General features: G+C 47.5%; 2 protein-coding genes across 2 annotated transcripts; both read right to left on the bottom strand.

Annotated features, from left to right (window-relative positions):
• Nucleotides 1-2,521: 2,521 nt before the first annotated feature.
• F5891DRAFT_981575 (uncharacterized protein) lies at nucleotides 2,522-6,974 on the bottom strand (the record flags this gene model as incomplete). Its single annotated transcript, XM_041377126.1, has 17 exons — nucleotides 2,522-3,049; nucleotides 3,101-3,141; nucleotides 3,169-3,259; nucleotides 3,314-3,362; nucleotides 3,444-3,780; nucleotides 3,808-3,855; nucleotides 4,000-4,086; nucleotides 4,141-4,256; nucleotides 4,311-4,439; nucleotides 4,487-4,858; nucleotides 5,294-5,478; nucleotides 5,533-5,708; nucleotides 5,772-5,808; nucleotides 5,898-6,032; nucleotides 6,083-6,517; nucleotides 6,565-6,582; nucleotides 6,810-6,974. The coding sequence occupies 17 exons, from the start codon at nucleotides 6,972-6,974 to the stop codon at nucleotides 2,522-2,524; spliced, it is 2,949 nt and encodes a 982-aa protein (XP_041224498.1).
• A 2,956-nt stretch (nucleotides 6,975-9,930) lies between these two features.
• On the bottom strand, nucleotides 9,931-10,704 carry F5891DRAFT_1190427 (uncharacterized protein; the record flags this gene model as incomplete). Its single annotated transcript, XM_041367296.1, has 1 exon — nucleotides 9,931-10,704. One exon carries the CDS (start codon nucleotides 10,702-10,704, stop codon nucleotides 9,931-9,933), a length of 774 nt encoding a protein of 257 aa, XP_041224497.1.
• Nucleotides 10,705-12,304: the final 1,600 nt, after the last annotated feature.

The raw sequence follows: 12,304 nt of genomic DNA, 5'->3' as shown, positions 1-12,304 counted from the left end.
AGGAACTGACGCAATCGCCTTCGCCTTCCAGTCCTTCACCACCACCTCAATCTCCTTACAACTCTTCCGCCCCTGCTTTAACAATTCCGTGCTCTTGTCATCCATCTCCAGCGCCACCACTAACACACCCGCGCGCGTAGAACAACCGTTCAAAGTAGCCTAGGAGTGTCAGTCCATAACCAAGTCCAATACATGTAAGCGCACTCACCAGCACAGAATACCACTCGCGCAACCACATCTCTTGATCCTCGAGGAGTTCCGCCTTGAGTTCAGGTGCGGACATCACGCATCCCTCCAGGGAGACTAAGATGGAGGCCCAAGCGGTGAAGAGGCGATCAGTATCGGATTCCGCGCTAGCGTCGCCCATAGGCGCGTCCTCAGGAAGCCCTTGCGCCACTGGAACAGGCTCAGGGGAAGGAGTGGCGTTCAGCATAGCAACATTGAAAGTAGGCATGGTGAGAGATTGATAAGAAAGAAGTTAAGAGATCGCGAGAACGCGTCCATCTTCTTATCAACATCTCCCCCGATTACATCATCGATGCTCGCGATCATCAATGGACAACCCTACTCTCGTGATCACCTGATCCCTGTCTATCACCACCTCTCTAAGTCCAAGATCCCGCGCTATAGCACTGAGTGGGGACACTCAGAATGTAAGTCCCCAGGAGATGTAGAGACTCGCGTGTCTCAATGACGAATATCCGGCCTTTAACCATACATTCCTATATGTTACAGCTCTACTCCTAAGGACCAGTCTCGCGCGAACTCGCGCGCACTTAGGCGCGCCTTACCTACGCACGTGCTATGCGCGCTTTGCGCGCGCGTTCGCGCGCCTCCTCATAGGTCTTCGCGCTATCGTCCGTCCATCCGTCCCATGTCCTTACTGATTCGCTGGTGCGTTATTTCTATCTTATCCATTGAACTAATAAAATCTTCGGTCTGACATCCGCGCTACTTATGGAAAGTTTATTTAAACTTAGTTATAATTAGAGTTGATATGGTTACTCGGTTCGGGAGCGCACTCGGAAGCGCGCCTTCTCCATTCTTAAATACAGAAGGGTTTCCTTTGGTTCTGGTATTTACTTTTCCCTTATCTTTGTGTACTGGAAAGTGAATAGATCACCTCCCCACTTGTTATCTGATCATATCCTCCTGTCAATCCTCCACCTTTGCACTCACTCCTCAGTAAGATCTTGCCTCTAATGCTTTAGGCGCGCCTTCGCTTCGCGCGCGCGCATTCTCGGACTTCCCGCTCACGCGCGCATCTCGCGCGCGTTATCTTCTCGCGCCTATTAGCGCCCGCCTAGCTCACAGAGTTTCCCTCCACTTTATTTCGAGGAACTTCTCTCAGTGGTTGTCCTTTGGGTCGAGTCGTTGTCTCGTATCCCGGTCTTGCTGTTGAGCACCCCTTTTGTTTTAAGTGTTTTCACGTATAGTCAAGATTCCTCATCTACACCGCACACTGGATTGGTATCTACTGGGCCCAAAATAACCAGTTGGCCCATCCACTAACCCTTCCCAGTATTGTGATGGGCCCAGGAATGACCAGTCGGCTCACTTGTGCCCTCTTCTGATACTGTCAATAACCAGCTGGGCTCATCCGTAAGCTATTCCGACATGAGCTGAGCCCATTCGCCAGCCATGCCTGATACTATTATGGGCTCAAAATTTTCCTGTTGGCTCTTCCGACATCAAATTTCCCCAAGAATAAGTAGCTAGGCCCATCTGTACCCCCCTTCCAAGATATATAACTGGGCCCATGTACCTTGTGGCCCATTACAATTGTCCCATTCATGCTATGACATCGACACTTGGCCCACCTGCTAGCATGGGCGCTATTCCACACTGTGGGCCCATCCGTGCATAAGTACACATGGGCCCACGTTGGATGGCCCGCCTAACTGGGTCAATTCTCAACCTTTGGCTGTCCGACTAAGTCGAAAATAAAGTACTGAATTATGTGCATGCCAGTACCTGCCCTCTACCCCAGGCTGGGGCTCTTATACTGAGCAGTATAAGAGCCCCGGCCTGGGGTAGAGGACAGGTACTGGCATGTATAAAGATGCTGGCTGGTCATGTAGAGAAGTACTGGTGCCCTATACTGCCCTATACCCCTGGCCAGGACTCTTATACTGTGCTGGCCAGTACTGTATAACAGCCCTGGCTGGGGGTATAGGGCAGGTACTGGCATGTATAAATGTGCTGGCCGGTCATGTAGTGCAAGTACTGGCCAGCACAGTATAAGAGTCCCGGCCGGGGGTATAGGGTAGGTACTGGCATGTATAAAGGTGCTGGCCGGTCATGTAGAGCAAGTACTGGCCAGTTCAGCCAGCCTCCTGCTTGTAGATGAGGTCTAAGGATCTTGAGTGGCCATGTCAACTATATACTGGCCACCTTATAATGTATATTACTTTGCCTAGTAATATCCACTAGATTTACGAATGAAAACAGCAACAATACAATGTGCTATGCTATGTCACTTGTGCATGGCCTTTTTGGACGGCTGTCTGGCTCTGCTGGATCAACGAATATTGTCAGTGGTAGCCTTTTTGGATGGTCTTCCAGATCCCCCAGACTTTCCTCTTTTCTTCCGTTTCTGCACTACCTCCTCCTCCTCCTCCTCAGCCTTCTCTGGCTCCTTACCCTCACTGTCCTTTTCGTTCACCACTTCCACCAGTTTCAACAGCTTCTGGTTCTCCTCCTCCAGCTTTCTCATGTCCTCCTGCAGCATTGCCATTTTCTTCTTCTGTTCCTCTGTCTCGCGAAGTTCCTCTTCAACCTTCCTTCTCATCTCATCTTCCTTCCTTTTTTTCTCGTCATCCACTTCCTCTTCCCTGGTCGAAATAGTCTGAGCGGCAGTATCGGTATCATGTTCTTCTCCACCAGCCTCAGTAATGGCAGCATGTTGTCCCTCCTTCGCCTTGACCATGCGGGTGACCCCACCTCTGGCTGTGTTTATTGCCTCTATAACGAGGTCGAGGGTCTTGATACCCAAAATAGAGGTGCCAAGGTAAGAGGGGGTGTTGGGAGTAGCATCGTCCGCCTCATACTCGATGACTCACTTACATTCTCTTAGCAGCATCCCGAGACCTAGGCCGACCTTCATGGCTGACGCCAAGCCAGATATCTTCGCAGACGAGACTATCTCAAAGAATGTGTCCAACTCACTAACCTCTGAGTGTACACTGTTTGGAAGGTGCGATCCCTCCCAAGACCATGTCGCCCATGCAGGCCATTCGGTTGCCTCAGAGCTTTGTTCCTGCATCGGGTGAGTGTCAAGTTTCACCAATCTAGGTAAAAATCACAAGCATACCTTTTTCAAGCCACCAATACTCGAAATGAAAAGCAGATACTCTCTGTTGCTGCTGAGGGATCATAAGAATGACATTCGATCTTTCATTGGCACAGTAGCTGGTGTGCGTATGCCTTCTTGAGCAACTGACGGTCGAGCGATGAGGCCTGCTGATGGAGCTAGATTATCATCAGAGCTGTCCTCGGAGCTGTCCTCGGCCAGCCGTCTTGTATGTTTCACAGGTGTAGGGGCAGCTGAGGCTCCTTCTTCATCGTCGACTTCTACGTACTTCTTTTTTGATTTCTTCTCGCCTACATAAACAGCATTTTTGAGCAGGGACTTGTTCATGTGGGCACTTGCAGCTCCGACAAAAATAATGAGTCTCTGCTTCGAAGCCTTCCGTGCTTCCCAATGGCCCCAAAGTTTGTTGATTTCCTTCACTCTCAAATGAGATGGGTCTTGCACGGAAAAACCATTGCAGATGGAGTCTGGATCCAGGTACAGCAAAGGCTCACCGGCGATTGAGAGCCAAGGTACTGGCTTCATGCTACCAGTGAAGACTTCTGAAAAACAGAAGGTGAGTCAAGTTAAAATCGACAAAGACGAAGTAATCAACAACTCGCTGTAAGATGCATGAAAAATTTGCTGAACCAGTTCTTGTTGCCCCTTGAGGCTCACTTCCTTATGAGAAGGGAGCTTTGTGTAACCATGGTTATCCAGGATGACTTCGGGCATTGCATCCTTTCCATCATTCATTTCTTCATTGGAGGAGTCATCATCATCATTGGTGGGGTCTGATACACGGTCATTGAGCAGTCTGAACCGATCCAAAAAAAATACAAACTCACAGAATTCAGCCTTTGACCACTTGGCATATTTTTCAAAACCTTCAGACGTCCATTCTTTGCTTCCTCGAGAACTCTGGCTAAATGATTTCTTCTGATTGACAGGCTGAGACTCATGACTGAATAACAATAACATTGTTAGTTTACACTGAGGAGAGTGTATAAATACTCACATCTTGACACTTAAAGTCTGATCGGCATTTTTCTTGTGACTGGCCAACATCATGAGTTGGTAACCCATAGTACGACGCATCTGTTCTGTAAAATCATCAAAAACTTTTTTGAGGTTTTTTATTTGATACCTGCCAATATAGTTAGAGTAGAAATTGAACAAAAAATGACAATTTACATTGCCTGTGATTCTGCTGGGGTGCCATCCCTATTCCACTTGTCCCTCGCCTCCTCAACCTCCTTCCGATGTGCAGAGCTCATGCTGTTGAACCATTCCCTCGCATGTCCAGTCCTATACTTAATAGAATGTTGTATGCCTTTCTTCTGTTGCTGCTCCTTATCGTAGTCGTCCATCTCCTGCTTAAAGAGTTTCTGTGCGACGTCCCAAGCATTAAGCTCCTTCTTGTAGAACCCTGCATCCTTAGGATGAGCCACCAACTCTCTGTCCTCAGGGGACATGCCAAGTTCTTCCTCCAGCTCTGAGTCATCTCCCAATATCTGTTGCTCATCACGCCGATCATCAGCATCTGTTAAGAACTGGAGGTAGTACCTCCGGATAGCATATATATCAAGTATGTCAGCACCATTGTATACTCAGAATGAACAGTACCTTTTTCAATTCCTTTGGTAAATCCTCGGGATCCTCTCTTGTGTGATGAATTGCGACAATTTCATTGCGGATCTGTCTCAGCAAATTGTGACGGAAATTCTTCCCATTTACAAACTGATCTTTGTGGAGAGTCAGTACTCCCTCCCAAGAAGCATACCATTCAGCCATTGATGACACATTGTATAAGTCAGGAGCTTTCGGCAAGGGTGGGTATGTGTTGCGTAAACTTAGACCAGGCCAAAAAGTTGAAATTTTGAAAGAGACGCGATCACGTGCATGCAAACCAAGACGCATCATTACCAAATCAACCGTGTGACAAAGTGATAACTCAATTCAAATTATGTACATACACTGTCAAGTAAATACCCAATTCACCTGCGCGCCTTCTTGGCAGTCCCAGTAGGCACCCCCTCATTCATGTGCTTGCCTTGGGTAGACACAGCTGAAGACTGAAGTACAAAATGAGTAGAAGGTGACTGGAACCAAGCGCAGTTCTTGGTCTTTGCGCTGTTGACAATTGACCCAGGAGGCTTGGTGACGGACAACTTGTAGGGAGGCAACTATTGCATGCTACCACAGTTGGAGTACTTGCATGTGTAGATGTATCAGCAAACAGAGACACAGTCTGGGGCGTCCTCGTCGTGACTCTTATCAGCAACCGTCACAGCGACCCTCTCGGCCCAGCTCTTGGTAGAGCCGCATTGGGGGCACTGTGCAGGAATATCCAGGCCCCAAGGTGAAGTCTCAGTGTGAGCGCGCGCAAATGTAGTCAGTTCCAGTTTGCAGCAACCTTCAATGTTGACTCGAGTCATCAGGATGATGCTGGTGTGCTGACCGAGGCAACCTGACATACTAAGGAGAGTGGGAAACACACTGCGGATGCTGAGTTGCTCAATCGTGACAAGTTCCATCATGGCAACCAAAAAATTTGTGGCAACAAGAGGTTGAAAGCGAGGTGCGGAAAGATGATTGCACCCACGAAGTCGAATTGAAGAATGGCCTCCTTGAGCTGAGTGTAGGGTGTCTCGTGCGCCACCACAGAGCCGCAGACCAGGAAGACGATGTGGGAGGACTTGAGGATCCTAGCATAGGGCTTTAACACTGTAGAGAGAACCTAGGATACATTAATTCATAACGTTAAAACGTCCAAAATTTCAAACTTACATGCTGAACTTTCATCGCAACATACTCTCCCTCACCTTGACCCTCCTTCCCTGCAAAGAGCCACCCACTGTCTTCTTCCGAATGGTTGGAGAGAAACGCAAAGACGCAACCGGTGGAATCAAGGTGACTGGTGAGCTCAGAAACTGTTCGGACCTGGTTGCAGGTGTAGTTGTCGATCTGCTGATATGAAGCAACGTCGAACAAGATCTCGATGTACAGAAACCCGCCGCTGGGGTAGAACTTGTCGAGGTAATGGGAGAGGAGTGGAACGGGTGTTGGGATTCTGTCCTTGCCACCAAGGATAAAATGGACGATGGCAAGGGGTGTGGCTGCCAAGATGGAGCTAGATGCCAGCTCGTACTTGCCCTTGAGCTGCAGGAAGCCTGGGAGTACAGGTGTTCCTCCTTGCTCTGGCAAAATGTTATGATAGAAGCCCTGAACAGTCAATCAATTTAAAATTTGAATAATAAAGAAAGACTCACAAAATATGGTGTGGGCTCCTTGATCGTCCGCAATGAGTGACAAGCAAGACATAAAAACATTATGTCCGTATGTCAGACATCATCGATATGGGCCTTGGGCACCTCAATGCATTTGCTGCACATGATGCAGGGGCACGCGTTGCATTCAAAAAGTACAATGTCACCTTCCATGCCATCGCGACAAATCAAACACCACTGACCCACAGTCAGTCAATGAAACACTTGAAGTAGGCAAAAAAACTTACTATACTGTGATCTTCAGTTGTCCTAGTGTCTTCCGGCTCCAAGGATGACATGGACGATTCAGTGTGTGATGCAGCGGGCACCAGAGGAGAGCTGACAGGTGCCAAAAGTTTCTTGGCAGAACCGCCACAGGACTTCTTTGCCGTGTTCTTCTTTCTAGGTGGCATAAAGACAACTGCAGCACAAAGGACTTTGAGAATTTTCAAATCAACCAGTCATGTGATCGTGTCCGTGGTTGCGCCAGCATTTTCCATGCCAAACAATGCAGTACAAAGGACTTTGCGAATTTTCAAACCAACCAGTCATGTGATCATGTCACACTGGCATTTTCCACGACAAACAACATCAAATATGTTGTAACATATAGCCAGGTGCAACAATTTCACACGGTTCAATTTCAAACCACATCTCTTCCATCCGCTCACCTTGTTAGCCACCTACATAGACTGCAGCTGTGTAAGTGGCTCACAACTCACTGAGCGCTCATTCTCTACCGCGCGGTATGTGTCTCTTAATTCCAATTCTATTTCTAATTTGGGTGCATAGGTTGATCTTCTTTGGTTCATCCAGTGAAAGGATACCTAAGGTATGCCTCTTTTCAACCATCTCTTCACTGAACACCTTCTTTCTAGCCAATTTCTATTCACTGAGGAGGCTATTGGTGCGCCTGCAGATCCAAGGTCTGTTTTTGTTCAACCGTCTCTTCACTAAACACCTTCTTTCTAGTCAATTTATATTCACTGGGGAGGCTATTGGGGCGCCTCCACATATAAGGTCTGTTTTTTTTTTCAACAATCTCTTCACTAAACACCTTCTTTCTAGAAAATCTATATATACTGGGGAGATCTATGTGTGCATTGGCACACTTCTCCTTTCTTTTATCATTGAGTACTGGGGGCTTGGCTTGGGGAGGAGATCTATGTGCACATTGGTGCACTTCTCCTCCCTTTGTTTACCATTGAGTACCGGGGGCTTGGCTTGGGGAGGAGATCTATGTGCGCATTGGCGCACTTCTCCTCCCTTTTTTACCATTGAGTACTGGGGGCTTGGCTTGGGGAGGATTTAGTGTCCACATTGGTGTGCCCCTCCTTTAACCATCATTGCGCTTGGGAGGTTTAAGTGTCCACATTGGTGCGCCTCCTCCCATCATTCTTGTATTGTATTTTCTCTGGAAGGATGACACCTGCTCCACCATAAGGTACTTCCCATCGCTCTCTCTTCTCAAAACAATGACCGCAGCTTACAGATATGTTTCTTTTGGCTTGCTCCGATACTCAAAGGTAACCTGTTTGATATTCTCTTTGCAAATACTGATTGCGCTGTTTGCAGATTATGTTATATAGTTAGCTATTCCTTTTTTTATCGTACTTTTTATTACTGTATTATGACAGTACTAGACTGTCGCAGAGAGGGCCCCTCTGCGGCAGCTTTGTATTGATTTTTGTGCTCTGTTATTTTTTCTTCAATTCAATGATGCCAAATGTAACTTAGTTTTTTTAATTTGCAACAAAATTGTGATGCCAGGTTCCTTGTTCATGCAAAAAGTCATGTGACCCCCAAATGCAGTAACTTAGAATGTCCACCAATTTTCACTGTGGCATATTGTTGAAATAGGGGTGAGCTTGAGAGTACCCTCAGTGCACTTGCCTTTAGTCTTGAACATGACAGAATAGATGCAGCTGTGGCTGGATTCAGTTAGCAGACAATCAGAGTAAGAGGTGAGACACAATTGATCTTCTCCTCAACTCAAGTGAAATACCTGAGATACATGCTATGGGTCTTGCCAAAGCCTCATCCGTTACTCTGATTGTCTTCTAACTGAATCCAGTCACAGCTGAAGATTTGATATTCAGTTAGAAGACAATCAGAGTAAGGGGTGAGGCACAATTGCTCTTCTCCTCAGCTCAGGTGAAATACCTAAGATACATCCATTACTCCAATTGCCTTCTAACTAAATCCAGCCTACATGCAGCTGGTATCTCAGGTATTTCACTTGAGCTGAGGAGAAGAGCAATTGTGTCTCATCTCTGACTCTGATTGTCTTTCTTTTAACTGAATCCAGCCGCAGCTGAAGATTTGGTATTCAGACAATCAGAGTAAGGGGTGACATGATTGCTCTTCTCCTCAACTCAGGTGAAATACCTGAGATACCAGCTGCATGTAGGCTGGATTCAGTTAGAAGGCAATCAGAGCAAGGGATGAGGCTTTTGGCAAGTAGCAATTGCGCCTCACCCCTTGCTCTGATTGTCTTCTAACTGAATATCAAATCTTCAGCTGTGGCTGGATTCAGTTAGAAGACAATCAGAGTAAGGGATGTATCTCAGGTATTTCACCTGAGCTGAGGAGAAGAGCAATTGTGCCTCACCCCTTACTCTGATTGTCTTCTAACTGAATCCAGTCGCAGCTGAAGATTTGATATTCAGTTAGAAGACGATGTTACGACGTGTGTCGCGTGCGGACTGGGATGATCTAACAGCGACGATCACGACAGTGATATCTCGTGCTGAGAGTCCGAGGTCGGCTTCCACAGAAGAGCAGAAGTTGCGTACGTTTGCGGAGGCGAACAATGATAGCGGTTTACAGGCAGAAGGGGTCTCAAGTCCTTCTGAAGGTACGGATCTGATGTCAAGCAGGTAGCTTTAGCAAGACAAGGAGTTCGAGGTAAAACCCAGTAGGATTAAAGTAAGGAACATCTACTTTAATCGTCGACCTTATATAAGGCTACTCTATCGTATCTAAGCTCAGCTTGAAGCTGGGTTCTAATCTGCTTATCTATCGAGTCAGAGATACCATGCATGAGGCAGGCTTCTATCTAGGATAAGGACCACGAGGCGTCCTTCTATCAGTACATGAGGCAACACGAGGCTTGCCTTCTATCTTGATAACATATATAGGTCTTCTAGACCTGTGTCGTCATATCATGTAAGCGATCCAGATCGCTTACCTAATCCGGCATCTTCCGGACTTCTCTTCTATTCGTCATTTATCATCAAGGCCTAAAGGCCTGGGTATCGTGTCGTTGCCGTGCAAGGTGGCAGAGGGCTAGTCGTGTAGCTGGGGGCTCACGTAGTGACTGTAACATTACCCCATTACTACGCACAAAGTCACCGGCTTTGTTTTTCTTTAAACGTCTTCTTCCATCGTAGCAGTAGGTGGTGCGGGAATTGCTGACGTGGAGATGGAAGGTGCTGAGGGAGGTTCAGAGGCAGGGGAAAGTTCAGTGGGATGCTGAAGTTCTAGATCCTCGAGTGCCTTGTGGTTATGCTCCCAATCTAAGAGAGCTTCGAAAAACTTCTCTTCATCGCTAAACTCTTGGAGTACAATGTGTCCGTTGAGTCGCGGGCAGTGGACCGACAGATGGTCAGGTCCTAGTTCATCGCAGATGCAACAAACATAATCTGGACATCTTCTGAACTGATGTCCATATCCTCCGCAGCGCTTGCAGAGCGTGGTGCGGGTTCGATCTATGGTAGCCGCCTTTTTTCTTCTTAGCGGGCGTACCGGGCGGGGTTCTTCTACAAGTGGTTTCACTTCAACTTTCTTTATCGCTAGGTCGGTGATATCGGAGAAGTCGAGGGGGAGTAAGTGAAGTGCGATGTTTCTGATCCGCCATTGCAGATGAAGTATAGCAAGTTTCCGAGTTGCTTCATCAAGGTCAACACGATTGGCTACATCTTCCAGCAGCTTCGTGGTTCGTATAATGCAGACGGTGAGGGAGGTGCTCGCTGCAGTTCTGGCGTCTTGTTCACCAAGGATTTCGTCGATCGCTTGGGAGTACGCGGGGGTCAGGATAGCGGCTTCATTGAACGCGCTATTTTCTGTCATTCTGAGGACGATCCCGTAGTCGGAGTCCTTCAGTGCAGTCTTGATAGAGTCGTTGTCGATGGAGTTTGTCATGATGATGATGGAGGTTTGTGGGAGAGATGTTCGAGGATCGAGAGGGTTTATAACCTTCTTCCAGATCAATCCAAGCTCCGATTCAATCTAAACTTGTTATCGTTATCGTTATCTCTTATCGTCTTATCTAGCCATGAGGCTAACTCGTGTTCGAGATTCTTCTTCGCTATCAGAGGGAGGGTGCCGTGATAGGTACTATCATCCTTTATCTTTGTTTGAAAGATCAGGTCGTCATCAGAGGGTGGTCGTCATTGCCATGATGGGTTCTAGAGGATTCCAAGGGCTTGCAGGAGTTTCCGTGGAGTTCGTCTCGTGATAGTTTAGCCTCATTCCGGAGGTCTAATCTTCTTATCTTTTATAGATCCATTTCTGGGTTCTTTATTAGATGTCGAAGGTGGGGGTCCGAGCGTGGGTGCCAAGGCTTTGTAGGAGTTTCTTGGGGTCGTCCAGCGGGGAGATCGTCTTCTATTACCCTTTGTTTATATATGGTCTACTCGGGTGGTCGAAGTGCAGTGATGTGAGGGGTCCCGAAGCTTGCAGGAGTTTTCCGGGGTTCGTCCTTTCATTGTCTAGTTTCAAGTCATTACGGACAATCGTAGTTTTAGAGTCTTTCCGGACTATATCTAGTTTAGGGTCATTACGGACCTTATCTAGTTTTAGGTCGTTCCGGACCTGTTAGAAGTTGGTTGAGTTCGGGATCGGTGATCAGTGTTCGGGGTGGAGTAGGCGTGGAAAAATAAGTAAAATGGAGGATTTCACCCCCTTACTAAGCCATTGGTCACCGACTAATCATATCCAATCAGAAGTCTAGGCCAGGGAGCGGGCCGTCGTCTTCGAAGTCGTTTCCTTCTGAATCTACCATTCGCAGATCATGCGAAGAGGGTGCATTCTTGTCTTCATCCTCATCATCCTCGGAGTTGTCCATGTCGATAAATCGGACAAAACTGGGCCCGGCGTCTTGTGCTTCCTTTTCTATTTCATTTCGACGATATGCTTCATGGATCAAAGCGATTCGTTCGATGAAAATATCCTGGGCTTCTTGTAACACAGGAGGGAGTTCGGTGTCTGAAGACAGCGTCATTGCTTCTTCGGAATTATGCGCGGGTGTCATGGAGAGGTTGAGGGAATTCGGTGGTTCATCAGCGGTTAAATACGCTGGTTCGGGGTCTTCCTCCATTGCGGACTCAGGACTTTCATAGAATCTGAGTTTCTTGGCGGTGGGAGGGTCTTCGATTCGGACTGCTCGTCCTTTTCCGAGAACGGATATCGGTTCTCCGGAAAATTCGAATCTCTGAGTTTTCTCTGGTTCAGGGGCCAGTCTGGGTGCCTTGGATACAGGCGGTTCTTCGTTCATTATCGCACGTCCCTTCCCAAGGACTTGTGCGGGCTCTGCCGAGAATTCATATCGGGCAGGTGCGGGATCTTCTTCAGTCGTCATCGGCTGAACAGCCGGTACAATCTTCTTCGTTCGTGGCGATTCGGGATAAATGTGGTCAGATATCAGCGCCGGTCTGGAAGTCTTCTTCTGAGTTGTCTCCGGATCAGTGGCCGGTATTTTCTGTTCATATCTTTTCGCTGCAAGGTCGATTCTTGGCAGCGA

The sequence above is a fragment of the Suillus fuscotomentosus genome (genome assembly GCF_016647785.1).
Source record: "Suillus fuscotomentosus strain FC203 chromosome Unknown F5891scaffold_36, whole genome shotgun sequence".
In the NCBI taxonomy this organism is placed as follows: Eukaryota; Fungi; Basidiomycota; class Agaricomycetes; order Boletales; family Suillaceae; genus Suillus; species Suillus fuscotomentosus.
This window is presented reverse-complemented; position numbering and strand designations above follow the sequence as displayed.